Source organism: Salvelinus fontinalis, chromosome 7 (genome assembly GCF_029448725.1).
Source record: "Salvelinus fontinalis isolate EN_2023a chromosome 7, ASM2944872v1, whole genome shotgun sequence".
NCBI lineage: Eukaryota > Metazoa > Chordata > Actinopteri > Salmoniformes > Salmonidae > Salvelinus > Salvelinus fontinalis.
In genome coordinates this window covers 59,623,924-59,650,786 of record NC_074671.1, presented here as the reverse complement: position 1 = coordinate 59,650,786, position 26,863 = coordinate 59,623,924, and the positions used below count along the sequence as shown (strand labels likewise).

At 43.4% G+C, this 26,863-nt stretch overlaps 1 protein-coding gene and 1 long non-coding RNA gene across 2 annotated transcripts in view; both read left to right on the top strand.

Moving 5' to 3' along the window:
• Positions 1-13,477: 13,477 nt before the first annotated feature.
• On the top strand, positions 13,478-14,948 carry LOC129858862 (uncharacterized). Its single transcript, XR_008760105.1, has 3 exons — positions 13,478-13,759; positions 14,466-14,549; positions 14,773-14,948. It is a non-coding gene; the product is annotated as an uncharacterized LOC129858862 (long non-coding RNA).
• Positions 14,949-20,432: 5,484 nt separating this feature from the next.
• The window catches only part of LOC129859925 (prolactin receptor-like), a 55,396-nt gene continuing 48,965 nt past the window's right edge, over positions 20,433-26,863 (top strand). The window contains exon 1 of the mRNA XM_055930171.1: positions 20,433-21,019. Coding sequence (XP_055786146.1) covers positions 21,006-21,019 — 14 coding nt within the window. The 5' untranslated portion in view covers positions 20,433-21,005. The remainder of the gene's footprint in view (positions 21,020-26,863) is intronic.

Sequence of the window (26,863 nt, the reverse complement as noted above, 5' to 3'; positions counted from 1 at the left end):
AGGATGGTAAGTTGGTGGTTGAAGATATCCTCTAGTGGTGTGGGGGCTGTGCTTTGGCAAAGCGGGTGGGGTTAAATCCTGCCTGTTTGGCCCTGTCCGGGGGTATCGTCGGAGACCATACCACAGTGACCATACCAAGATGACCATACCACAGTGGCCATACCAAGATGACCATACCACAGTGACCATACCAAGATGACCATACAAAGATGACCATACCAAGATGACCATACCACAGTGACCATACCACAGTGACCATACCAAGATGACCATACCAAGATGACCATACCACAGTGACCATACCACAGTGACCATACCACAGTGACCATACCAAGATGACCATTTCACAGTGACCATACCACAGTGACCATACCACAGTGACCATTCCACAGTGACCATTCCACAGTGACCATTCCACAGTGACCATACCACAGTGACCATACCACAGTGACCATTCCACAGTGACCATTCCACAGTGACCATACCACAGTGACCATACCACAGTGACCATACCACAGTGACCATACCACAGTGGCCATACCAAGATGACCATACCACAGTGACCATACCACAGTGACCATACCACAGTGACCATACCACAGTGACCATACCACAGTGACCATTTCACAGTGACCATACCACGGTGACCATACCACGGTGACCATACCACAGTGACCATACCACAGTGACCATACCACAGTGACCATACCACAGTGACCATACCAAGATGACCATACCACAGTGACCATACCACAGTGACCATACCACAGTGACCATACCAAGATGACCATACCACAGTGACCATACCACAGTGACCATACCACAGTGACCATACCACAGTGACCATACCAAGATGACCATACCACAGTGACCATACCCCAGTGACCATACCACAGTGACCATACCAAGATGACCATACCACAGTGACCATACCACAGTGACCATACCACAGTGACCATACCACAGTGACCATACCACAGTGACCATACCACAGTGACCATACCACAGTGACCATAACAAGATGACCATACCACACTGACCATACCACAGTGACCATACCACAGTGACCATTCCACAGTGACCATACCACAGTGCAAATATTATCAATAACACAGGTGGTGGAACCTGGAATAGTACTTAATGTACTTTAATGTACTTAATATAGTCTTCTCTGGGAGCTCTGGGAGCTTTGGCCAGTAACGAGGTAGACCAGCCAACCAGGCCTCTGTTGGCAGTCTACTGGATGAACCAGCTTGACCTCCATCTCTGCTTATTACTTAAAACTGAAGTAGTCTAGCTTGCTGGAGGCTGCCACCACCAGGGCCGGATGAGCAAATGCTTGATCGTTGTGATAGCCTCATGTTTTACCGGTAAGCCTACGGGGTACCCCCACTATTTATTTGGTCAGGACTCCGTACTGGACCGTACTTGCTTACTTTCACCTGTTTGATTAACAGCTGTGATGTCTTTTTGGCTTTTCTAATAAATCAGTCACCCAACCAAGGCAGCAGGCTGGTGGAACCTCCTTCCCCTATCTGATGACCAGCAGAGAGGCACTAGGCTCTCTACTCTAATAGGGGCTGGTCTCCTGCGGTTGGCGGGTGCAGTAAAAAAAGAAAGAGCATTATATTTTAAGCCCCTGGGTGGTTCATATGACCCTGACCGTCATTGCAGCCATGCCCTGTATTCAGGGGGATTAGAACACTTCTCAAGGCCATGGTTTCAAGGTCAAAGTAGGGTGCTGTATTCAGTAGGCGCTGGAGTCGGAACTGGAGGAGAAAACCAAGAGTGCTGATACATTTATGATGATACACGGGAGTTCAAGAAAGCTAGCAGCTGTCTCAGTGATGGACATGGATCATGGAAAATTACAGCTCTGACAGTACTGTTATTATGAGTATTGCATGGAATAGTACTACTATACTGTAGTAGATGACTGTGGTGAAAAGTGCTGTCCCCATGCCGCCTGTCTTACAGAATAGTCAGATGTGTTACTGCTATAGCTCTAGTTGTCGGGGTAATTCATTCCCACTACTCTTTTTACAATTCTGTTGAAAAGTCACAGAATCTGGTGATAAGTGCAATGTTGAACTTTTGAAGCTGTGCATTTTGCCCCTTGATTCTTCATCCCTTAGACAATATACGCAATGTAAACACACGCACTTACCCCACACTCTCATCTCTACCACGACCACGCTTTGTGTCCAGAACTGAAACCATCTGACTGAAATGAAAAGACCTGAATCCCCAGAGCTTACTTTCATCTGGCCTCCTTACTCCCTCTCTCCTTACTCCCTCTCTCCTCCTTGTCTCCTCTCTTTCTACTCCTTCTCTTCTCTCTCCTTACGCCCTCTCTCCTTTCTCTCTACTCCTTCTCTCCTCTCTCCTTACGCCCTCTCTCCTCTCTCTCTACTCCTTCTCTCCTCTCTCCTTTCTCTCTACTCCTTCTCTCTCCTTACGCCATCTCTCCTTTCTCTCTCCTCTCTCCTCTCTCTCTACTCCTTCTCTCCTCTCTCCTTACGCCCTCTCTCCTCTCTCTACTCCTCTCCTCTCTCTCTACTCCTTCTCTCCTCTCTCCTTACGCCCTCTCTCCTCTCTCTACTCCTCTCCTCTCTCTCTACTCCTTCTCTCCTCTCTCCTTACGCCCTCTCTCCTCTCTCTACTCCTCTCCTCTCTCTCTACTCCTTCTCCCCTCTCTCCTTACTCCCTCTCTTTTTCCTTTCTCTCTACTTCTCTCCTCCCTCTCTCACATCTCTCTACTCCCTCTCTCTCTACTCCCTCTCTCCTCTCTCTCTCTACTCCCTCTCTCCTCTCTCACTCCCTCTCTCACTCCAGAACATCTTCCTGATGTGAGAGAATTTCATCCATTCTGACAGCCGCTACAGGGCAGAGAGAGGGGGAAAAGAGAGAGAGGAGGAGACTGGGAGAGGGGGAGAAAGAGAGAGCGAGAAGAGTACTTTCTGTACAGAAACAAACCAGGGTTGAACATAGATTTAATTATTATGGCAGTCTATTTTTAGATGGCTTCCACTATCCCAAAACAGCACCACAGGCCCCACATGGCCAATAGAATCTGGTCATCTATATTACAAGTGATCCAACATATGACCTCTTGGTTTGTAACTGTGATCTCTGTGTCCCTGAGCAAGTCCCTGCTGCTGCAGTTGGGAAGTGTGTGTGACCTTCAACAGCAAAGACTCCATCCTTCTCAAGCATTACGAGGGTGGGCACCATCTTAAAGAGAGAGATGGAGAGAGTGAAGGCAACACATCAGGCATTTTATGAGGAAGAGAGAGTGAAAGAGGGGAGGAGAGAGAGAAAGAGGGGGAGGATAGAGTTTACTCCCTAATGAATCAGAATGTATTAGATCTATCCCCTACTTGCTTTCATCTGTAACCGAACCAATGTCAGCCTCAGGTGTGAAGATTCTCCACAGGTGAGAGAGTGAGATGATGAACAGGAAGCCTAGTGGCCTGCACACTACAGGATGTGTTCTCTATAGTCATAGTGGACAGGAAGCCTAGTGGCCTGCACACTACAGGATGTGTTCTCTATAGTCATAGTGGACAGGAAGCCTAGTGGCCTGCACTACAGGATGTGTTCTCTATAGTCATAGTGGACAGGAAGCCTAGTGGCCTGCACACTACAGGATGTGTTCTCTATAGTCATAGTGGACAGGAAGCCTAGTGGCCCGCACACTACAGGATGTGTTCTCTATAGTCATAGTGGACAGGAAGCCTAGTGGCCCGCACACTACAGGATGTGTTCTCTATAGTCATAGTGGACAGGAAGCCTGGTGGCCTGCACACTACAGGATGTGTTCTCTATAGTCATAGTGGACAGGAAGCCTAGTGGCCTGCACACTACAGGATGTGTTCTCTATAGTCATAGTGGACAGGAAGCCTGGTGGCCCGCACACTACAGGATGTGTTCTCTATAGTCATAGTGGACAGGAAGCCTAGTGGCCTGCACACTACAGGATGTGTTCTCTATAGTCATAGTGGACAGGAAGCCTAGTGGCCTGCACACTACAGGATGTGTTCTCTATAGTCATAGTGGACAGGAAGCCTGGTGGCCTGCACACTACAGGATGTGTTCTCTATAGTCATAGTGGACAGGAAGCCTAGTGGCCCGCACACTACAGGATGTGTTCTATATAGTCATAGTGGACAGGAAGCTTAGTGGCCTGCACACTACAGGATGTGTTCTCTATAGTCATAGTGGACAGGAAGCTTAGTGGCCTGCACACTACAGGATGTGTTCTCTATAGTCATAGTGGACAGGAAGCCTGGTGGCCCGCACACTACAGGATGTGTTCTCTATAGTCATAGTGGACAGGAAGCCTAGTGGCCTGCACTACAGGATGTGTTCTCTATAGTCATAGTGGACAGGAAGCCTAGTGGCCCGCACACTACAGGATGTGTTCTCTATAGTCATAGTGGACAGGAAGCCTGGTGGCCTGCACACTACAGGATGTGTTCTCTATAGTCATAGTGGACAGGAAGCCTGGTGGCCTGCACACTACAGGATGTGTTCTCTATAGTCATAGTGGACAGGAAGCCTAGTGGCCTGCACACTACAGGATGTGTTCTCTATAGTCATAGTGGACAGGAAGCCTGGTGGCCTGCACACTACAGGATGTGTTCTCTATAGTCATAGTGGACAGGAAGCCTGGTGGCCTGCACACTACAGAATGTGTTCTCTATAGTCATAGTGGACAGGAAGCTTAGTGGCCTGCACACTACAGGATGTGTTCTCTATAGTCATAGTGGACAGGAAGCCTAGTGGCCCGCACACTACAGGATGTGTTCTCTATAGTCATAGTGGACAGGAAGCCTAGTGGCCTGCACACTACAGGATGTGTTCTCTATAGTCATAGTGGACAGGAAGCCTAGTGGCCTGCACACTACAGGATGTGTTCTCTATAGTCATAGTGGACAGGAAGCCTGGTGGCCTGCACACTACAGGATGTGTTCTCTATAGTCATAGTGGACAGGAAGCCTAGTGGCCTGCACTACAGGATGTGTTCTCTATAGTCATAGTGGACAGGAAGCCTAGTGGCCCGCACACTACAGGATGTGTTCTCTATAGTCATAGTGGACAGGAAGCCTAGTGGCCCGCACACTACAGGATGTGTTCTCTATAGTCATAGTGGACAGGAAGCCTAGTGGCCTGCACACTACAGGATGTGTTCTCTATAGTCATAGTGGACAGGAAGCTTAGTGGCCTGCACATTACAGGATGTGTTCTCTATAGTCATAGTGGACAGGAAGCTTAGTGGCCTGCACACTACAGGATGTGTTCTCTATAGTCATAGTGGACAGGAAGCCTAGTGGCCTGCACACTACAGGATGTGTTCTCTATAGTCATAGTGGACAGGAAGCCTAGTGGCCTGCACACTACAGGATGTGTTCTCTATAGTCATAGTGGACAGGAAGCCTAGTGGCCTGCACTACAGGATGTGTTCTCTATAGTCATAGTGGACAGGAAGCCTAGTGGCCTGCACTACAGGATGTGTTCTCTATAGTCATAGTGGACAGGAAGCCTAGTGGCCTGCACACTACAGGATGTGTTCTCTATAGTCATAGTGGACAGGAAGCCTAGTGGCCCGCACACTACAGGATGTGTTCTCTATAGTCATAGTGGACAGGAAGCCTAGTGGCCTGCACACTACAGGATGTGTTCTCTATAGTCATAGTGGACAGGAAGCTTAGTGGCCTGCACACTACAGGATGTGTTCTCTATAGTCATAGTGGACAGGAAGCTTAGTGGCCTGCACACTACAGGATGTGTTCTCTATAGTCATAGTGGACAGGAAGCCTAGTGGCCTGCACACTACAGGATGTGTTCTCTATAGTCATAGTGGACAGGAAGCCTAGTGGCCTGCACTACAGGATGTGTTCTCTATAGTCATAGTGGACAGGAAGCCTAGTGGCCTGCACACTACAGGATGTGTTCTCTATAGTCATAGTGGACAGGAAGCCTAGTGGCCCGCACACTACAGGATGTGTTCTCTATAGTCATAGTGGACAGGAAGCCTAGTGGCCCGCACACTACAGGATGTGTTCTCTATAGTCATAGTGGACAGGAAGCCTAGTGGCCTGCACACTACAGGATGTGTTCTCTATAGTCATAGTGGACAGGAATCTTAGTGGCCCGCACACTACAGGATGTGTTCTCTATAGTCATAGTGGACAGGAAGCCTGGTGGCCTGCACACTACAGGATGTGTTCTCTATAGTCATAGTGGACAGGAAGCCTGGTGGCCCGCACACTACAGGATGTGTTCTCTATAGTCATAGTGGACAGGAAGCCGAGTGGCCCGCACACTACAGGATGTGTTCTCTATAGTCATAGTGGACAGGAAGCCTAATGGCCCGCACACTACAGGATGTGTTCTCTATAGTCATAGTGGACAGGAAGCCTAGTGGCCCGCACACTACAGGATGTGTTCTCTGTAGTCATAGTGGACAGGAAGCCTAGTGGCCCGCACACTACAGGATGTGTTCTCTATAGTCATAGTGGACAGGAAGCTTGGTGGCCTGCACACTACAGGATGTGTTCTCTATAGTCATAGTGGACAGGAAGCTTAGTGGCCTGCACACTACAGGATGTGTTCTCTATAGTCATAGTGGACAGGAAGCCTAGTGGCCTGCACACTACAGGATGTGTTCTCTATAGTCATAGTGGGCAGGAAGCTTAGTGGCCTGCACACTACAGGATGTGTTCTCTATAGTCATAGTGGACAGGAAGCTTGGTGGCCTGCACACTACAGGATGTGTTCTCTATAGTCATAGTGGACAGGAAGCTTAGTGGCCTGCACACTACAGGATGTGTTCTCTATAGTCATAGTGGACAGGAAGCCTAGTGGCCTGCACACTACAGGATGTGTTCTCTATAGTCATAGTGCGTTCCGAGCACAGGAGGCTGGTGAGGGGAGGGCTGCTCATAATAAAGTCTGGAATGGGATTAGAACAGATAGAGACCATGTGATTGATACCATTCCGTTAATTCCGTTGCAGACATTACTATAAGCCTGTCCTCCTCAATTAAGGTGCCACCAGCCACCTGTGTTTCCAAGTACTTGCTAAACCAGTCCAATCATTGTTGGACCGTACTTTCCTGCATTACATTCTCCGGTGTCATGTATCATATGAGTGTGTGTTCTGGACACATTGTGTAATAAGAGACTTGCATAGAAAAACAGCCAAAGCCATTCTGAAAATGGAAAGTGTTTTGCAAGCACATACATGTACGCTGGTGTCTGCTCCTCCCAATGTCAATGGAGAAAGTTGCATAATTGTACCAGACACATTATTCACTGTACACCTTCCATTGCTCATCATGTCTAAAACACAGCATTCATTTGTTTCTCCATCTAAGCTTCTATTTTGGGGTATACTCTATGCTCTGTATCCTTACACCTTTGTTTACAGACGCTCTATTCCCCACTTATCCTCGTCCAGCAGTAAGCACTAGCCACTGTGTAATCTTAGTGATTCCGTATTGGGTACTTTAAGTAATCACTCTAAATCCCTGCGTTGATTCAATTCCTTGTTGGGGCAATTGGAGAGAGAATCTGCTACTTTTTAATTTGTTTTGTATGATGAGCCCTGGAATGACGTTCATTAACAAGGTGCATGATGTTAGTCCTAAAGCAGCAGCTCCCCTCTGGAGCATCATGAGGTCAGAAGGGCTCCCCAGGGCAGAAAGGGGAGCACCAGTATATATATCTTGTGCATGTTATGTTTTCACATTAACGATTTTGATGAGAGTACTCCTATATCTGGTTGTTTTTTACATATGAAATACCCACCATATTTTGATGGGAGTACTCTTACAAATAATCAAATTAAATCAAATCAAAGTTTATTTGTCACATGAAAGACTACAACAGGAGTACACCATATATTAAAATGTTTACCGACTATATACAATGAAAATAAATCCACCTGTTTTTGATGACCATGAAAGAGTACTAATCTCTCCTATGTATTAAAGAATCTTTCGCTATAATACATGAAATGTGAAAACTGTTTTTTATTAAAGATGGCTGAACCTGCATTACCCCCTCCCCTCTACGTGGTGGAAGCCTCATGTACAACCAAGCAGGTATGTACTGCAATATATTATGTATTGTTTTCACATGGAATATCCACCTGTTTTTGATGACCATGAAAGGACGCTAATCTCTCAAAGTAAAACGTTTTTTTTTTTTTTTACTCTGCACACTCCCACACATCTCACTGCTTTGCTATGAAAGCCTCTTGTACAACCAGACAGTGTCTTTCACAAACTGGAGGTATAGTATATATCGTTAACCAAGCTGAAATGCTATTTGCAGTTTAAAAAGGGAAAAATATGATGTTTTCAAACATCATCAGGCCTAGAGGACAGGACATCCGCTCCCTCATTAGCCGGCCTTGTCTCTCGCTTGGCTGCATCCCCATCCCGCACAGGCCCACCAGAGAGCTGGATGTCTTGGATAGGCCCCATGAATCATTGACCAAAACACTCCATATCTCATTTGAGTCACATGTCTTTAGACGAATGTCTTGCGTCATTGGTTAATTGGAGTCTGCAGGGATCTCATGACTAGTGGTGCTGAATGTGTGGGTTTGAATATCTTACCTACAGACCATAATAGCTGCAGTGTGGATAGCTCGCAGAATCACGGAACTGTAGGAGATGATTATCGTGTTCACACACCATAATAATGTAACTATGTGAGCCTAGTGGGTGGCCTTGCGGTTTGAGCGCTGGGCCATTAACCAAGAAGTTGCTAGTAAAAATTCCCAAGCCAACAAGATGAAAATTCTGGCAATGTACCCTTGAGCAAGGCAGGTAATTGCTCCACGATCACTGTTGATAATGGCAAACCCAGGCTGTGACCTCTCAGGGAGATATGCAACACATTTCCCAGTCATGCATGTAAAGCGCTCTTGTAAATTAGACAAATATAGGCACTCACCAACTTATTATTAATTTGTTCTGAAATGGTTGTGATGATGATGTTGGGTACTATATTTATTGAATATTATATGAATCCTATACATTTAAATGAACAATTTAGGTGCTATCAATTAGCTATATTTTAGAGTTCAAATAATCTTTCAACAAAATAATGTCTCAGTAATGCTAACCTTATCTGTTTCTAACTACAGAAACGATTTCAGAAAAATCTGAGACGGTGGGTGTTTAAACCTTTCTTGTGCTTTTTGAGGTGGAACAACAATTTATTATTATATTACAATTCCCACCAACTGGGTTAACCCTAGTAGTGCGATGCGTAGGATGTTCACCTTTCACCTCACTCGACCCGGGTTCGCTTCCCTGTCCCACTGTTTGCTACAACAATACCACATCCTGGACTTAATGTACTCAATCACATGAATACACTTAATTAACCTAAAACAGTTAGCAAATACCTATTTCAACCAACACCAGTGATTATCCTCACTGATATGACTGTTATATCATCTGCTTGTATCGTCTTCCATTTATTTCCCGCTTTTGTTGAGTGTGGACAGTGCACAGGATCTTTCATCTTTACCGATTGCAGATGATTAAAAAAAGACGAGAAAAGTGAGATGAAAAGAGAGATAGTGGGTCTCGGTAGTCAGGTGCACCAATTCTGGAACCTAAAAATTTGCTTTAACCTCACCGCACTTGACATGTGTAGATAGAGAGAGCGATAGATTCATTGCTGTCCACACAGAAGAAAATTGTGTCCACAGCCTTTTGGTTACATACGATTTAAAAGTCAAAACTCTAGAACATACCAGAATCAGAAACAGATACAACACAGATATAATGGCTTGAAATAAATCCAGCATACAGTAGCAGTCAAAAGTTTGGACACACCCACTCAATCAAGGTTTTTTCTTTATTTGTACTATTTTCTACATTGTAGAATAATAGTGAAGACATCAAAACTATGAAATAACACATATGGAATCATGCAGAATCATGACAGCTTTGCACACTCTTGGCATTCTCTCAACCAGCTTCATGAGGTAGTCACCTGAAATGCATTTCAATTAACAGGTGTGCCTTATTAAAAGTTCCTTTGTGGAATTTCTTTCCATCTTAATCCGTTTGAGCCAATCAGTTTTATGACAAGGTACGGGTGGTACAGTATACAGAATATTGCCCTATTTGATAAAAGACCAAGTCCATATTATGGCAAGATCAGCTCAAATAAGCAAAGAGAAATGACAGTCCATCATTATTTTAAGACATGAAGGTCAGTCAATCCGGAAAAAGTGCAGTCGCAAAAATCATCAAGCACTATGATGAAACTGTCTTTCATGAGGACCGCCACAGGAAAGGAAGACCCAGAGTTACCTCTGCTGCAGAAGATAAGTTCATTAGAGTTACCAGCCTCAGAAATTGCAGCCACAGAGTTCAAGTAAAAAAATGCTTCACAGAGTTCAAGTAACAGACACATCAACTGTTCAGAGAAGACTGTGGAAATCAGACCTTCATGGTCGAATTGCTGCAAAGAAACTACTACTAAAAGACACCAATGAGAAGAAGAGACTTGCTTGGGCCAAGAAATATGAGCAATGGACATTAGACCGGTGGAAATCTCTCCTTTCGTCTAATGAGTCCAAATTTGAGATTTTTGGTTCCAACCGCCGTGTCTTTGTGAGATGCAGAGTAGGTGGAACCACACATCTCCACATGTGTGGTTCCACCATGAAGCATGGAGGAGGAGGTGTGATGGTGTGGGGTGCTTTGCTGGTGACACTGTCTGTGATTTACTTAGAATTCAATGCACACTTAACCAGCTTGAGAAAATGCCAAGAGTGTGCAAAGTTGTCATCAAGGCAAAGGGTGGCTACTTTGAAGAACCTCAAATATAACATATTTTTTGATTTGTTTAACACTTTTTTTGGTTACTACATGATTCCATATGTGTTATATCATAGTTTTGATGTCTTCACTTTTATTCTACAATGTAGAAAATAGTCAAAATATAGAAAAACCCTGGAATGAGTAGGTGTGTTCAAACTTTTGACTACTACAGTACTGTACATATTGTATAAGTTTGTCCAAAATGTTTGTCCAAAATGTTTTCAACCAGCCTCTAATAAATTATATAAATTATGTGACATAATGTAACATAATTTGATTATCTCTTGATAATCATGTCCTGAGTAAAACTACATTTCTTATTGTCTTAACCAGGAAATGACTGTGCTTTCCCATACTGTGTCAATTGTGTTTTTTAACCTAAACACAAATGCTTTCTAACCTTTGAACTATAGCCCCAAACATACATGTCGTACAAGTTTGTCCAAAATGCTTCCAACCTTATTTCCAGACAAAACAGCCAAATTCCTCTATTAAATTATATAAAGTATGTAGCATAATGTAACATAATGTGATAATCTCTTCATGATCATGTACTGAGTAAAACCATACTGATTGAGTGGAAAATTCAATTAATCCACAAACTCATCCATAAACTAACCTTGTGAGGACACATAATTCAGTCCCATTCAAAATCCTTCTTCCCCTAACCCCTAACCCTAACCCTTAACCTAACCGTAATCAGTACTCTAACCCTAACCTTAATCCTAACCCTAACCTTAAGCCCAAAACCTAACTTTAACCCTAACCCTAAACCTAACCCTAGCTCCTAACACTAAACCTAACCCTAGCTCCTAACCCTAACCATTAACGTAATTCTAACACTAATTCTAACCTTAACCCTAAACCTGCTAGATATAGTATTTGACCTTGTGGGGACTAACTAAATGTCCCTAGCTGGTCAAATTGTTGTTTGTTTACAATTCGCACGCACGCACGCACGCACGCACGCAGTACACAGATCAGAAATAAAATGGGTCAGTGTGTGTGTGTGTATCCCAGCAGCACTAAACAACACAGGCTTTATCAAACCAGTAGGTTCTAACAGGCAATCAACATCCCTCTAAAACCATAGAACATATCAACCCATGATCCCTACTACAGGGAGATAATGTGGCCATGTCAACCCATTATTTCCCACTACAGGGAGATAATGTGGCCATGTCAACCCATGATCCCTACTACAGGGAGATAATGTGGCCATGTCAACCCATGATCACTACTACAGGGAGATACTGTGGCCATGTCAACCCATTATTTCCTACTACAGGGAGATACTGTGGCCATGTCAACCCATGATCATTACTACATGGAGATACTGTGGCCATGTCAACCCATTATTTCCTACTACAGGGAGATACTGTGGCCATGTCAACCCATGATCACTTCTACAGGGAGATACTGTGGCCATGTCAACCCATGATCCCTACTACAGGGAGATAATGTGGCCATGTCAACCCATGATCACTACTACAGGGAGATACTGTGGCCATGTCAACCCATGATCACTACTACAGGGAGATAATGTGGCCATGTCAACCCATGATCACTACTACAGGGAGATACTGTGGCCATGTCAACCCATGATCCCTACTACAGGGAGATAATGTGGCCATGTCAACCCATGATCACTACTACAGGGAGATACTGTGGCCATGTCAACCCATGATCACTACTACAGGGAGATACTGTGGCCATGTCAACCCATGATCACTACTACAGGGAGATACTGTGGCCATGTCAACCCATTATTTCCTACTACAGGGAGATACTGTGGCCATGTCAACCCATGATCACTACTACAGGGAGATAATGTGGCCATGTCAACCCATTATTTCCTACTACATGGAGATACTGTGGCCATGTCATCCCATTATTTCCTACTACAGGGAGATACTGTGGCCATGTCAACCCATGATCACTACCACAGGGAGATACTGTGGCCATGTCAACCCATGATCCCTACTAGGGAGATACTGTGGCCATGTCAACCCATGATCACTACTACAGGGAGATAATGTGGCCATGTCAACCCATGATCACTTCTACAGGGAGATACTGTGGCCATGTCAACCCATGATCCCTACTACAGGGAGATAATGTGGCCATGTCAACCCATGATCACTACTACAGGGAGATACTGTGGCCATGTCAACCCATGATCACTACCACAGGGAGATACTGTGGCCATGTCAACCCATGATCCCTCACTACATGGAGATACTGTGGCCATGTCAACCCATGATCACTACTACAGGGAGATACTGTGGCCATGTCAACCCATGATCACTACTACAGGGAGATACTGTGGCCATGTCAACCCATGATCCCTACTACAGGGAGATACTGTGGCCATGTCAACCCATGATCACTACTACAGGGAGATACTGTGGCCATGTCAACCCATGATCCCTACTACAGGGAGATAATGTGGCCATGTCAAGTCACACACTACCTATACTACATATGGCCATAAAAAAACTATTCCCTTGAAGATAGACTCAGCAAAATGACATTGCCACGAGCAGCACCGCAGATGTTGAGATGAGCGAGATGCAAGACCTCACTCTCACCATAGGCGGAAATCCCAGGGGGGACGGGGGGGACACGACCCCCCCATCCTGGGAAAAATATGACTTGTCCCCCCCAATATATCACTGTAAACATAACTATGTAATTTCAATAATATTAATAATACGCAATGAAAGCACTTGTGCTGATTATAGACACTTAATAGCGCGTTTTTAAGTTTCACAAGATTGCGACCCCCCCGCCCTTTGCCTCACGATGGTTTGATCCACTGCCAGTTCTTTAGCTTGCAAGGTAATAGAGGGTTCGTATCTACTGTCCGAAAGGCACTCGATGTACGTAACTGACGTGAGGTAATTCAGTCAATTGCGCCATAGCAATGTATATATTTTTCTAATGTTGCAGGGTTCACACACTAGCTGAATTTGCAGAGCTAACGCGCAAACTAAAGCAAACATTAACTATCAAGCTAGCTAGTACCTATTCCATTTATGTGGCGTCGTCAAAGATGGAATATTTGCTATCGTCAGTTTATTCCAAGATTAGCATGCAGCTGTAGTGCTTCAAAGTCCCTGTGATAAGGTTAGCGATAAACTGAAGTCCAAACTGAACAGAACTACACTCTCTTATACCATTGTCTTAAATATATTTAATGGTCTCGTTGCAAAAGCTAAATTGTCGCTAGTGATTTTTTATTTTTTTTCACCTTTATTTAACCAGGTAGCAAAGATTATAGCAAACACCACAGAAACGGAATTGGTGCTCGCTAGCTTTGCAAATTCAGCTATTGTTGGAAGCTAGCCAATATGAAACAAACTATGTTAAAATTACAAAAGGTTGCAGCATGTGTTGTGTAAATGTGTGTGTGTGCAGCTAGACCGGCCAGCCAGGTAGAAAAATGTCAGAAAAAAGTAACAAGACGGACATCAGAGTATTTTTCAGTACACCAAAACGCAAAGTAAGAACTCTAGTAGCCTAATATCTCAAAGACGAGTTGATAAAATGTTCATAAGAAAGAAGTGAAATGCTAATGGAACTGTTTCACAATGATGTCATTAGGCAGAGCAGGCAACAGATGGCACACAGACAGCTGAGTTGGGGACAGATATGCAGGGACAGACTGGCAGAGACAGGGAGTCTCAGGTAAGTTTGAGTCTTTGTTTGGCAACATTATGAAAGGTTCTCAATTTTTTTGATTTGTAAAATAGGGACATAATTGGAAAATGCCATGGATACCCCCACTCTTAACTTAAACTGGTGACTAAACTAAGATTTGTTAAAGGCAATGGTATTGCTGTTGTGATTAATTGTGTAGTTTTGGGTACCGGTAGTTAGGAGTACAGCAAACACCTTATTTCTTTTCTAGGAGTCAGACTGTGAGTCAGTGAGGGTGGTGAAAGGGAAAGAGCCAAGGAGAGAGACTTCAGAGGACAGTGTCACAGCCACGGCAGGACCAGGTGTCACCCTTGTTGCCAGCAGCACCAGTATAGGGGACAGTGGCACAGCATCGTCCAGTTACCTCAGTGATGGCACAAAACCATATCAGCCAAACCCACAATTTATAGAACCGCAAACTCTTGCCAACAGAGTGTTGACGTTTCAAGAGATGGTTTCGCAATTTCCCCTGGCTACATTATAATCCATTAATAAAAGGAGTGTTGTGTTTTCACTGTAGCCAAGGGTTTTCAAGCCAGCCATCTTTTGGCCAAAGAGCAGATTCTGCCTTCATTAGTGCAGGATTTAGGAACTGGAGAAAAGCCATTGAAAAATTCACAGCACATCAAAACTGCCAAACCCACCGCCACTTTGTAACTGTAACAGCACACCAGCTAAATCCAATCAGTGTCCAGTTATCCAGCGCGTGGAGTAAACAGCAGGAGGACGCAAGGCATTGCTTGATGAAAATTGTTAGTTCGGTGCGGCATGTAGTAAGACAGGGACAAGCCTTTAGAGGCCACACGGATGACAGTGGGAATTTATACCAGCTTTTGAAACTCAGGGCAGAAGAGGATGATCCCATTTTACTGAAGTGGTTAACAGAGCGTACCACAATGTACACAGGCCCCAAAGCACAGAATTAAATTCTGAACATGGCCAATACAGTCATTCGAGGCATTGCAGCTGAGATTAGGTCTCTTCCGATTGTACAATTTTCATTAATTGTTGATGGTACTCAAGATGTCTCTGGTGCTGAACAGGAGAGTGTCTGTCTGCGTTATGTTGACCATGACCTTGTCCCTCACGAGGACTCGCCTGTTGTCTCCGACACCCTGTCTCTGGTATGCAGGCTGCAGTCGAGTGTGTGCGGTCATCTCTTAGGGGCAAGAGAAATGACGAAAGCTACCTTGCACTGTATGAGAAAGCAACAACTTTGATTGACTCTATTGAATCCATTGAATCCATTGAGACGCACTCAAGACGATTTGCTGGCAAAGCATTGGATCACTATAGGGCAGAATTTTTTTAAGTGTTGGATGGTGTGGAGGTTCAGTTTGGCGACCGTTTTGACCAGGACAGTCTAAACGTCCTGCAAAAGTTGGAAAGAGCGCTTCTCACGGGCGAGTTGGATGAGTCTCTAGATCAGTACCCTGAGCTGAACATAGATTCTCTTTCAGTGCAGATCCCTCTCTTTCACAACAAATACCCCTGTAGCAGCAGTTGAGAGGCAGCAGAGGTCCTCAGGAGGCTTCCAGTGGAGGTGCGGGGGTTGTTTGACCAAGTTGAGGTGCTGATCAGAATTTTGTCTGTGGTGCCAGTGTGTTCATGTGAGGCTGAGAGGAGTTTCAGTGCACTCCGCAGGTTAAAGACTTGGCTATGGGCTAGCATGGGCCAAGAGAGACTGAACAGCGTAGTTGTCTGTAATGTACATAAAGACAGGCTGGACAGTCTCAAGAGGGAAAATATCTGCCAGCAATTTGTTGGATCCATTGAAACCCGCAAACATATGTTCGGTTCTTTTGTTCAGTAGTGTGTATAGCAGTGGTTCTCAACCTTTTTTGGGTACTGGAACCCCTGCATATTTTGAGGCAAGGCAGGCAAGGTTTTGAGCGGTCCTCAGGGACCTCCACCCCCTCTATATTATATGTAAACTTACTGGAAACCTTGTGGTACTGAATACGTTCATTACACTTTATTTTATTTGACGGACACCTTGCAATTAGTCCATGGACCCCTGTTTGAGAACCCCTGGTGTAATTGATATTTGTTATTTTGTTTAGTAGTTTTCAGTTTTTAGTACATGACAGTACACTTACAAATTCTTATTATTATTTCATGTTATTTTATTTAAAATTGCATACTTTGTGTGACATACTTGTCCATAGCTGCTGTTTGAAGAGTTGAGACACTGACTGAAGGATATTTTGTTTGATTTATTTGGGTTTTTCATTGAAGTAGTTATTTTGCTTTTAGAACTGTACTTATTTTAAGCTTTTTGTTCTTGTAAAGATATTGTAGTAGACTCAGGCCAGGTGCACATATTTAATGACTATATAAATGTATCACAAAGTCAAATTAAAAGGTCAATTCAATACGGAGATGTAACGGCAGTCCTCCTCCTCTTCATCTGAAGAGGAGGAGTATTGAGGGAACCAAGGCGCAGCGTAGTGAAATGACATATTTTATTAACGAAAACACGAACTTGACTAAACTAACAAAAACAACAAACGGTGTAGACAGACCTAAACGACGAACTTACATAAAACAAGAAGAACGCACGGATAGGAGAACATAGACTACACAAACCGAACAAACCGTAAACAGTCCTGCGTGGTGTACAGACACAGACACGGAAGACAATCACCCACAACGAACACTGTGACAACGCCTACCTAAATATGACTCTTAATTAGAGGAACGCCAAACACCTGCCTCTAATTAAGAGCCATACCAGGCAACCCAAAAACCAACATAGAAACAGAAAACATAGAATGCCCACCCAAACTCACGTCCTGACCAACTAACACATATAACAAACTAACAGAAATAGGTCAGGAACGTGACAGGAGACCAACTTTGTGATGGTTCTCAATGAAGATTCTTTACGATGAGATCACACCATGTTCATTGTATTTATGAAAACTACACCCATACAGTGTACAGTACCATTGCCGCCTAATGGCCTTTCTTGATATTGCTGGTTGTAAGTACGAATACCTGCATACATACTGGACTGATAAGGAACACTGCTATAACTATTATTAGTAGTAGTATTATAATGATTTAAACAAGTTGGGACAACCCTTCAGTTAACTACTGTACCTAACAATTATCCAGTAGTAGTGATTATGGTCCCTCAATATACATTTAACATATTACAACGTAGGCTATGTGTTACAGCACTACTTTTGTTGTCCCCCTCAGGAATTGCTCCTGAGAAAATTTCATGTAATTGTCCCCTCCAAGGTTGATATCAGATTTTCGCCCCTGACTCTCACACAGTCACACACGGTATCTGCGACTGTGCGAGGGTTCGCTTCACTCTGCTATAGTGTGGTAGGTACGAGACCAAAACAGCAGAGAAGTTTAGCCTCGCGCTTCAAAGCTCTTATTTGTTGCGGAAATTGACCCACTATGCTGTTTACTTTGTGCACCATATCGCTCAGTCTACCTCGAATAGACTGTCTGATCACAAGACACATATGAATACACTCTAGAGCCCTCTCCTATGAAATTCCACCATGGCATGGGTACAGAGAGACAGAGCAGGGTACACAGACAGATGCTTGGTATACAGACGCATGGCATACTGTAGCTAAGGCCTATTCTATACATCGACGACCAGGGATTGCAGGGAGTGCCAATCAGTTCTGATTCTGAGGGGAGCAGGTGTTTCAAATTGACTAAAACATGATGGAATGTCATGGTTCATCTTTTCAAGGAGTTGACAGGGAAGTGAAACCTAATGAATAGCTGTATCCCTGGATGTCTCCGAGTTGTCTGGACATGTGACCACATGTGTAGGCATGAACATACTGCACAGGACATAGGCTACCACAACTGCAACTTCAGTTGTAAAGCGCTTTTCCAACGTATCATACACACAGTGCACCATACCTGAAATACCATGGTGTCGTCACTAACACACTCTCACACACTCCCTGCAGAGCAGATGAGACTAATTCAATGTGCTGACACGTGATTAACCAGAGAAGCACTGCAGTCCTCTGCCATTAGACACCTACTAATTAATGCAGAGCCACACACTGCTTCACAAAGGAACTACTGAGATAAACACACCTCCACGGCCACCCAGCAGCCTGGCATAACTCATTTGTTAACAACAGTAAATAAATAAATACAAGATCGATATCACACACACACACTGTGGTGTAGTCCTTTGTATTGGACTTACATGTTGACAGGCAGGCGAGGACAAGGACACCCTTATCCAATCAATTTAGATCATGTGAATCTTTATATAACACCTTTTGTAATTAATCAGAATCTCAATTAATGAGAAAATGTTATTGCCATGCAACAAGTAGTTGCAAGGAATTTGTCTCAGTGTTACTGTCCACACATGATATAAACATCAACATCTATACAATAGAATGCAGATAAGTTTTGTATTTTGTTCATATCGGTATTGAGATGGTTGATATTGTAATCCTCATCCTCAGTAAGGGACTCTGTGATAGGCATAAGGGTTGGATAGAAGTGTTTCGGGTATAGAAATATTGTTCTCGGACCCTTTTATCCAGGACCATTGCTATGGCAATCAGTTTGATTTGCACGGTGCTGTTGAAGCAGAGGTCATCTAGTCATCATAGATGTGAAGTATTCATCCCCCCTCAGTCCAACCAGAGCTTCTACTGAATGGGTGCTTCAGAGCCCAGGTCTAGTGATAATGGGGAGTTGCAGGTGGATTTCTCCTTCGTCAAACACCCTGAGGCTGGGTGCTCTCTCTCCCACACAAAGTAGCCCAAATCAATGAGGGAATAGTCCTACATTTCAGCGTTGGGTTTAAAGCTTGCTAGGTTATATATGCTCCAGTATAGATACAGTATCTGTCACCCTGCAGCAGTAGGAGCAGAATCGGCCTACCCTAACCTATCATAACCCCATACGGATGGCTTTATCATAACCACATGTGCTTTAACACATGTCTAGATGTAAGTCAGAGGAATGGGAGGTTCATAAGAAGCCTGTATCCCTGGGGAGAGTCTCCTGACTCTGGCTGATTCTCTCTGGTCATGGGTCAGGCTGCTGGCTGGTAGGGAGCGGCCCCCACCCTGCCACCGTCTGCGGGGGACACAATTAGACCCTTGTCTCTAGTTGAAACAGATGAAGCAGATTACACCAGGCAGTTAAATGTAATTAGGATAACACTTCTCTCTTCTTTCAGCTCCGGTCCCAGCAAGACCAGCTAGCAGCACACTCCAGTCCACACAGATGCAGTCAGAGACTCCCACACTGAGAGAGTGAGGATTCAACTCTGAGAAAGACCACAGTTTGTTTATCAAACTGTTCACAGTGTTGGGTATGTGTAGGGGCCTGTGTGTGTGTGTGTGTGTGTGTGTGTGTATTTAAGTAATAAGGCCTGAGAAGGTGTGGTATATGGCCAATATACCACAGCTAAGGTCTGCTCTTATGCACAACACAACGCGGAGTTCCTGGACACAGCCCTTAGCTAGCCATGGTATGTATATTGGCCATATATCACAAACCCCCGAGGTGCCTTACTGCTATTAATAAATGGTTACCAACATAACTAGAGCTGTAGAAATAAATGTTTTTTCATACCCGTGGTATAGGTCTGATATATCATGGCTGTCAGTCAATCAGCGTTCAGGGCTCAAACCACCCAGTTTATAATATAGTACATAGGAGATGGGACACACACATGAACCATCTATAGATACCTAACCTAAATACAGGCTAACGTTGACCTGTCATGCTTGCAAGCCATAAAGTATGCTAACAAAAAATGTAATTCATGTAAAATGATTATTTGGCTACAGTAAGTGAACTGCCTTCAGTCATATGTTACTGAGTGAGTGTGTGGGGAGCTGTCATATTGCCAAGACCAAGTGTGTCAATTTGCAATCAGCAGCAGACACGTTTACTTGACTCCAGTTGCACAGATTTGTAATTATGTGTAGACTAATAACTTGGCCGCGGGTCACTCGTAAAAATAAAGGGAGAAAGCCATAACAATGTGTCAAGGTATTGGAAAGCACGAGGGGGCCGGGCAATAATCCGTGAGGCGCGCGCCAACCAACCGCCAACCCGTGCGCTGGCTGCAGAGAGATAACGTGCAAATGAAGCAAGGCAAGATACGAACATAGCGAACAATCGTTGACCGCGTACAGACACCGATGGTTTGAGGAATTTGGCGTATGCGTTACATATTTTGGCATGTCACTGACTCGTTATTATTGGAAGAATACATATCTTTAGGACTTCACCTTCAAGGCACAATTACACGAGCGTGTGAAGCGGGTGACTAGCCATGGTCTTCTGTCTAATTACCCGAAGATTTCCTCGAAGGTCTCTTTGATAATTCCGTGCGCCATCACTGAGCAAAATCCGCGTGAGAAGCAGACAGTTGCTCAGAGTTTGGGACCAGGGAGATTCCGAAGGAGAGAGGGGACATTCATGTTATTTCTAAGGTAAATTCCCACATCCGGGTGTCACTTTTAAATCCATTGTTTTTGATTTCATTACTGTAGTTTAGCCTATTCTTATTTTCTGTTTTGTTTTATCTGTGTGAAGTTACTATTACTTACTGTGCATTGTATTGGCTACATTTGTTGCAATGGATTAATTAGTTCTCTGCATTTGTCTAACGCATGCAATAGCCTAACACCAAAAGTAGGCTACTACATGCAATAGCCTAACACCAAAAGCAGGCTACTACATGCAATAGCTAACACCAATAGTAGCCTAGCCTACTACATTTCATTGCAGGCAGCTTCTAAATTAACAAAGTTGTATGGTAGGCTAGCCTATTTTTGATGCAGAATGTTGTTTAAAAAATGTCAATATTTTAAATATGTGAATTTGCATGTGAAAACATTTGGAAAGGCATCACGAGCTGGAGCATAGATATTTAAATGAAATTAGTATAAAATCTGAAAGCTGCCTAACCAAATACCATCAATATTCACTATGAGATGCAATGCTCTGGTATGAAGCCCAGATGTTTATTGGTAGGCTACAATATGTGATTTATTAAGGCAGAGTTAATGTAAATGAATTTGTAATAGATTTTGTGAGGAAATCTAAAGGTCTCTTCTCTTCAAGAAACAACATTTTGGTCCATCCAAATTGATAAGCAGCAACACCGCCGACCAGGGATGGAAATGAAGCTAGCCCATAGCCAGTGCTTTTCAGACTGGGCTTTTGGACCCTTGGCTACAGAGAATGTCACCTGGGCTAGTAGAAATGTCATTCTACTAACCTGGCTGGCCAGTGCCCAAAATCCTTAAATTCCCTTCCTGGCGCCAGTATGTGACAATAAAAACATAAAATAATAAACTCAAACTACAGCCTACCCAGCTGTATATACCCGGCTCCTTAGCTCAGCCAGACTTTAGCACCACACCATTATGTCAAGGAGTTGTACTTGGGTCATTCTAAAATGCAACAACATTTCCTTAACACAGCAGCAAAGTTGCTTTTTCTAATACTTAAATAGTATTTCATAAAGAAAGGAATCACCTGAACACAATTTAGAGGTGCAATCTGCAACTTCTCTGTCTCATTTGGCAAAAACATGAATAAAAAACACAGATTGAAATAAATAACATACAAATATCAAACAAACAAGCAAAAATTCATAATATGCAATATGTACCTCTTCTCCCATTTTGGAGGACAGAGAGCGTCTTTGCCAGAGAACCACTTTTCAAATCACCTTTAAAACATACTTATTGCTGCAACTTGATATGAAAGAAGGTTACAACAAAAATGTACAATTTGTCAATAATTAAGAGGGAAATAAATGTGCTTGTTTGTTATTTGTAATTTTGTTCAGTGATGACTTCCATCTCTTTGTCAAGCATGTATTCACAGTCCCATGAAGCGTATCACTAACCACTTCCCAATGGGCCAGGTTGACTGGGGTGATCATGCGTACGATCATCAACATATGTCTTATACAAGCTGGAACTATGGAACTCTGGGTCAAACATTCATCTTGTTGACACATTGACTATTGAAACACACTACACCCTCAACGTTATATAAATACTTATCTCCATATCATATTCTGTTAATAAAACATTTAGCATACGATAAGGGTGTCTGTTTAATCAAAAAGGGTGATTGTGATAAAGAAGCTTTACAGCTGTTAATACAATAATGAGAAAAATAAGTTATTCCAAGGTTTATGTATTGAGTGAGTATAGATCATGTTTGTGTGTGCGTGTATGCATGTATGCATGTGTGTGTGCGTGTATGCATGTGTGTGTGTGTGTGTGTGTGTGTGTATGCATGTGTGCATCCGTCCGTCCGTATGTGTGAATATACATATTCAATTGGACAAAACATATGTGCATCGGAATGCTTGTATGTGTTTCGATCTATCTACCCACTTGATAAGGAGGCCTACTCTGTCAGCATCAGTGACCCCAAGTGTCTCTGTTATGCCGATCGAATGCCTCCGTGCCTCTGTCTGCCTGCCTGCGTGAGTACGCTGCCCGGGGGTGCTGTCACCGTGCTATGGGCTGTGGTTTATCAGAAACCAGGCGGATAGAGAATGGGTCAAGCCGGAGCTCCGTGCTAGTACGTAGACACACACACTTGTGTGCTAAACCTCATCAGCTGTGGATCAGCCACGGCAGTCAGGAGAAGGACAAAGATAGCTGCATGTGATGTACCTCTCCAGACCTTCTGGTCTGCGCTAACGGCAGCTCAAGCGGAAGAGTCGGCCATGACAGAGTCATTTTGCCGGATCCAAACAGACCTGAAGTGTGTGAAGAATACCTACTGGCCTACTGTAGGACTGATGAGGCTGATGTCGTGACTCTTTCTCTGTCAGTGAGGACCGAGGAGGAAATTATAATTCAACCAATGTGTGTAAGTAAACAGTGGTAAAATGTGTTGCACATCACAAAATCGTCAATTGTAATATTTGGAACTGGCTTCTGATGATGTGCTGCTGTCTCCTCTAGTTACAATGATATGATGGTTTGATCACTGATTGTTTTTGCATGAGCAAAATGGGAAAGTAAAAGTGTGAATATGCATATTTAAACATACTGTACATATATACACATACACAGTAGACACATACACATATATATACAGAGGATACACAGTATATTCATACACACACGTACACACACACACTTTTTCTAGTCAGGTCACATGGCCAAAAGAAATGAGTCTACATATGAATACTAAAACAAATGCACAGACACTAACATGACATTGTAGTTACAAGGCCACTAACATACTTCTTGTCCTGCATGTGTGTGAGCATGTAAAGGCTTTGAGGGTGTCTTGGGATTACCGTTGGACCATATGTTTAGGTCAGAGACTTATCTGGACTGTCAAACACTTGTTGACCTTCCAAAGGAGCAACTTTCTGTATCAATCAATTGATCAATCAATCAATCAATAGTTTGATTGATTGAAATTCTTTTGACAAATCTCTTCAGAGCCACTGTAAATTGAACTTGCCATTTTCCCTTCAAACATTGTTTGAGTCAGTACAACACCTCATAGGTTTGATGGCTGAAAGAAAATCTGTGTGGCTGAACCGAATTCATTACTACTCAGGTATTCACATGAAAGTGAATGTCTGAAGGCATTGGTTCTTAATTGGACTAATGCATTGGCTGGTCTTATCAGGTGTAATTCAGGAGTGATAACAGGCATCAGGTCTGTATGTGGTCAGCCTACTCCGTTCTGTACCATCTGAAGCATTGAATTAGTCAATTGCTGTCCAGATAGGAGCTTATTTGATTGGATTGATTGGGTGCTGATTGATTGGATGCATGTGCATTCTCCAGCCAACCTGTGACATTGATTGATCAATTAAGTGCCAAGGAGGAAACAATGATAACTGATCTTATAAATACTGTACCTGTGTACACAGTATACTATAGTAACAACATTATAATGACGTTTGTATTTGTATTTATTCTGCTTAGTATTTACATGGTAATGGAGTCAAGCGTTTATAGCAGTATAGCATGGATCATCAACTAGATTGAGCCGCGGGACTATTTCTTTCTTGAGCGGATGGTCGGGGAGCCAGAACATAATTATAGATCAATTGTAGACTGGAAATTGACTGCAAGAATCCCAGACAGATACAATATTTGACTGAAACATAATAATTTCAAACCTTGCTTACATTTGTATACAATCATGTCTCTGTATTATGCGTGGGAATACTTGGGAACAGATTTCCAAAATTAAAATCAATTGGATCTGATTTCCTGGTGTTTTTAAAGTCGTTTATGTCCAACAATGACAATGTAAAAAATAAAACAAAATCGTATTTTTGCTCAGAAAACTTGGGGGGCCAAATAAAACCGTGCTAGTTGGGGAACCCTGCAGTATAGTAACAAACATTGTAATGCCATTTGCAATTATTCTGCTTAGTATTTACATGGTAATGGAGTCAAACCTTTTACTCTTCTAGCCTTGTGTTCTTCAGTAGGAATTTCATTAATAAGATTTAACAAGGAACTAAACATGGGCTTTTTGGGGATTTGATCAAGACAGACAGCTGAGCTGATTCCTCTCCTTGCTCTTGTGGAAGAATGGTTGTTGCTTCCCGAATTTCTGACATTTACAAATAAAATGTCAATAACCAGAGGAGGGATAACAATCTTGTATTTCTTTATTGTTGTTGTTTACATATGAGTTAAGCCAGGCTGCTGGGTGGCCGTGGGGGTGTGTTTATCTCAGTAGTTCCTTTGTGAAGCAGTGTGTGGCTCCTCATTAATTAGTAGGTGTCTAATTAATGGCAGAAGACTGCAGTGCTTCTCTGGTTATTCACGGGTCAGCGCACTGTGTTAGTCTTTATCTGCTCTGCAGGGAGTGTGTGCTTTGGTGTGCGCGTGCCCATATGACCTTTTTTGTTTGGCTTTAGCATTAGTTTGAGTGTGTGCCTAGCTATCAGTGTGTATATGCAACCTGTGGCGTGTGTGGTGTGTGGTGTGTGTGTGTGTGTGTGTGTGTGTGTGTGTGTGTGTGTGTGTGTGTGTGTGTGTGTGTGTGTGTGTGTGTGTGTGTGTGTGTGTGTGTGTGTGTGTGTGTAATGGTTCAGTGCAGCTCTCTGACCCAGATGGTATGTGTACTGGGCACTGGCTGCTTGCTGGCTGATCCACACGCCTCAGTGAGCTGTGAAATCCCTTCGTACCATATCGATTTGGCTTTCATCTATATTGACAGAGCTCAACAGAGCCACTGTAAATCCCCCCCCCCCCCCCGTTCTTCTGAACCCAGCTATGGAGGGTGTTGCTATGGTAACGGAAGAAAGCAAGGCACCCAGATCTCTGATTGGTCAGCCCTGATATCAGTTGGGTACCAGGGGATTTAAGGTCAAGGGTTAAATTGTGCCGGGGCCCGCCGGGAAAACACATTTGAAAGCAGTTTTAATGGCCATTGTTAAAAGTGGAGTATCACACCTACATCTATGAGCGAACTGAGCAAGCTGCACCAGAGCTTTTAGAGGCAACATGATTTAGTCTCCACGGTTCACCATGAGCACATACTGTAAGGAAGACTGGGGTTAAGTGAAACACTACATTATAGTGTTTAAACCAGAGTTTTTTTTGTGACATTGAAGTCATCAATATATTGCTAACTTTTAGCATCATGATTAGCCTAATAGTGTAAATGCAGATAGGCAACCCTATGCTTCAGTCTATTTCTTTATAAACCCTATGCTTCAGTCTATTTCTTTATCATCCCTATGCTTCAGTCTATTTCTTTATCAACCCTATGCTTCAGTCTATTTCTTTATAAACCCTATGCTTCAGTCTATTTCTTTATCATCCCTATGCTTCAGCCTATTTCTTTATAAACCCTATGCTTCAGTCGATTTCTTTATCATCCCTATGCTTCAGTCTACTTCTTTATCATCCCTATGCTTCAGTCTATTTCTTTATCATCCCTATGCTTCAGCCTATTTCTTTATCAACCCTATGCTTCAGTCTATTTCTTTATCATCCCTATGGTTCAGTCTATTTCTTTATCAACCCTATGCTTCAGTCTATTTCTGTAACGGCAGTCTAGCTCTTCCTCCTCCTCGGACGAGGAGAGGCGAGAAGGATCAGAGGACCAATGTGCAGCGTGGTAATTAGACATAATGAATTTAATCAAACAAAACAAGACACTATACAAACTGACAAAACACACTAACCGTCACAGTCCCGTGTAGCACCAACACTGACACAGGAACAATCACCCACAAACAAACAGTGAGAACAGCCTACCTTAATATGGTTCTAAATCAGAGGAAACGTCAAACACCTGCCTCTAATTGAGAACCA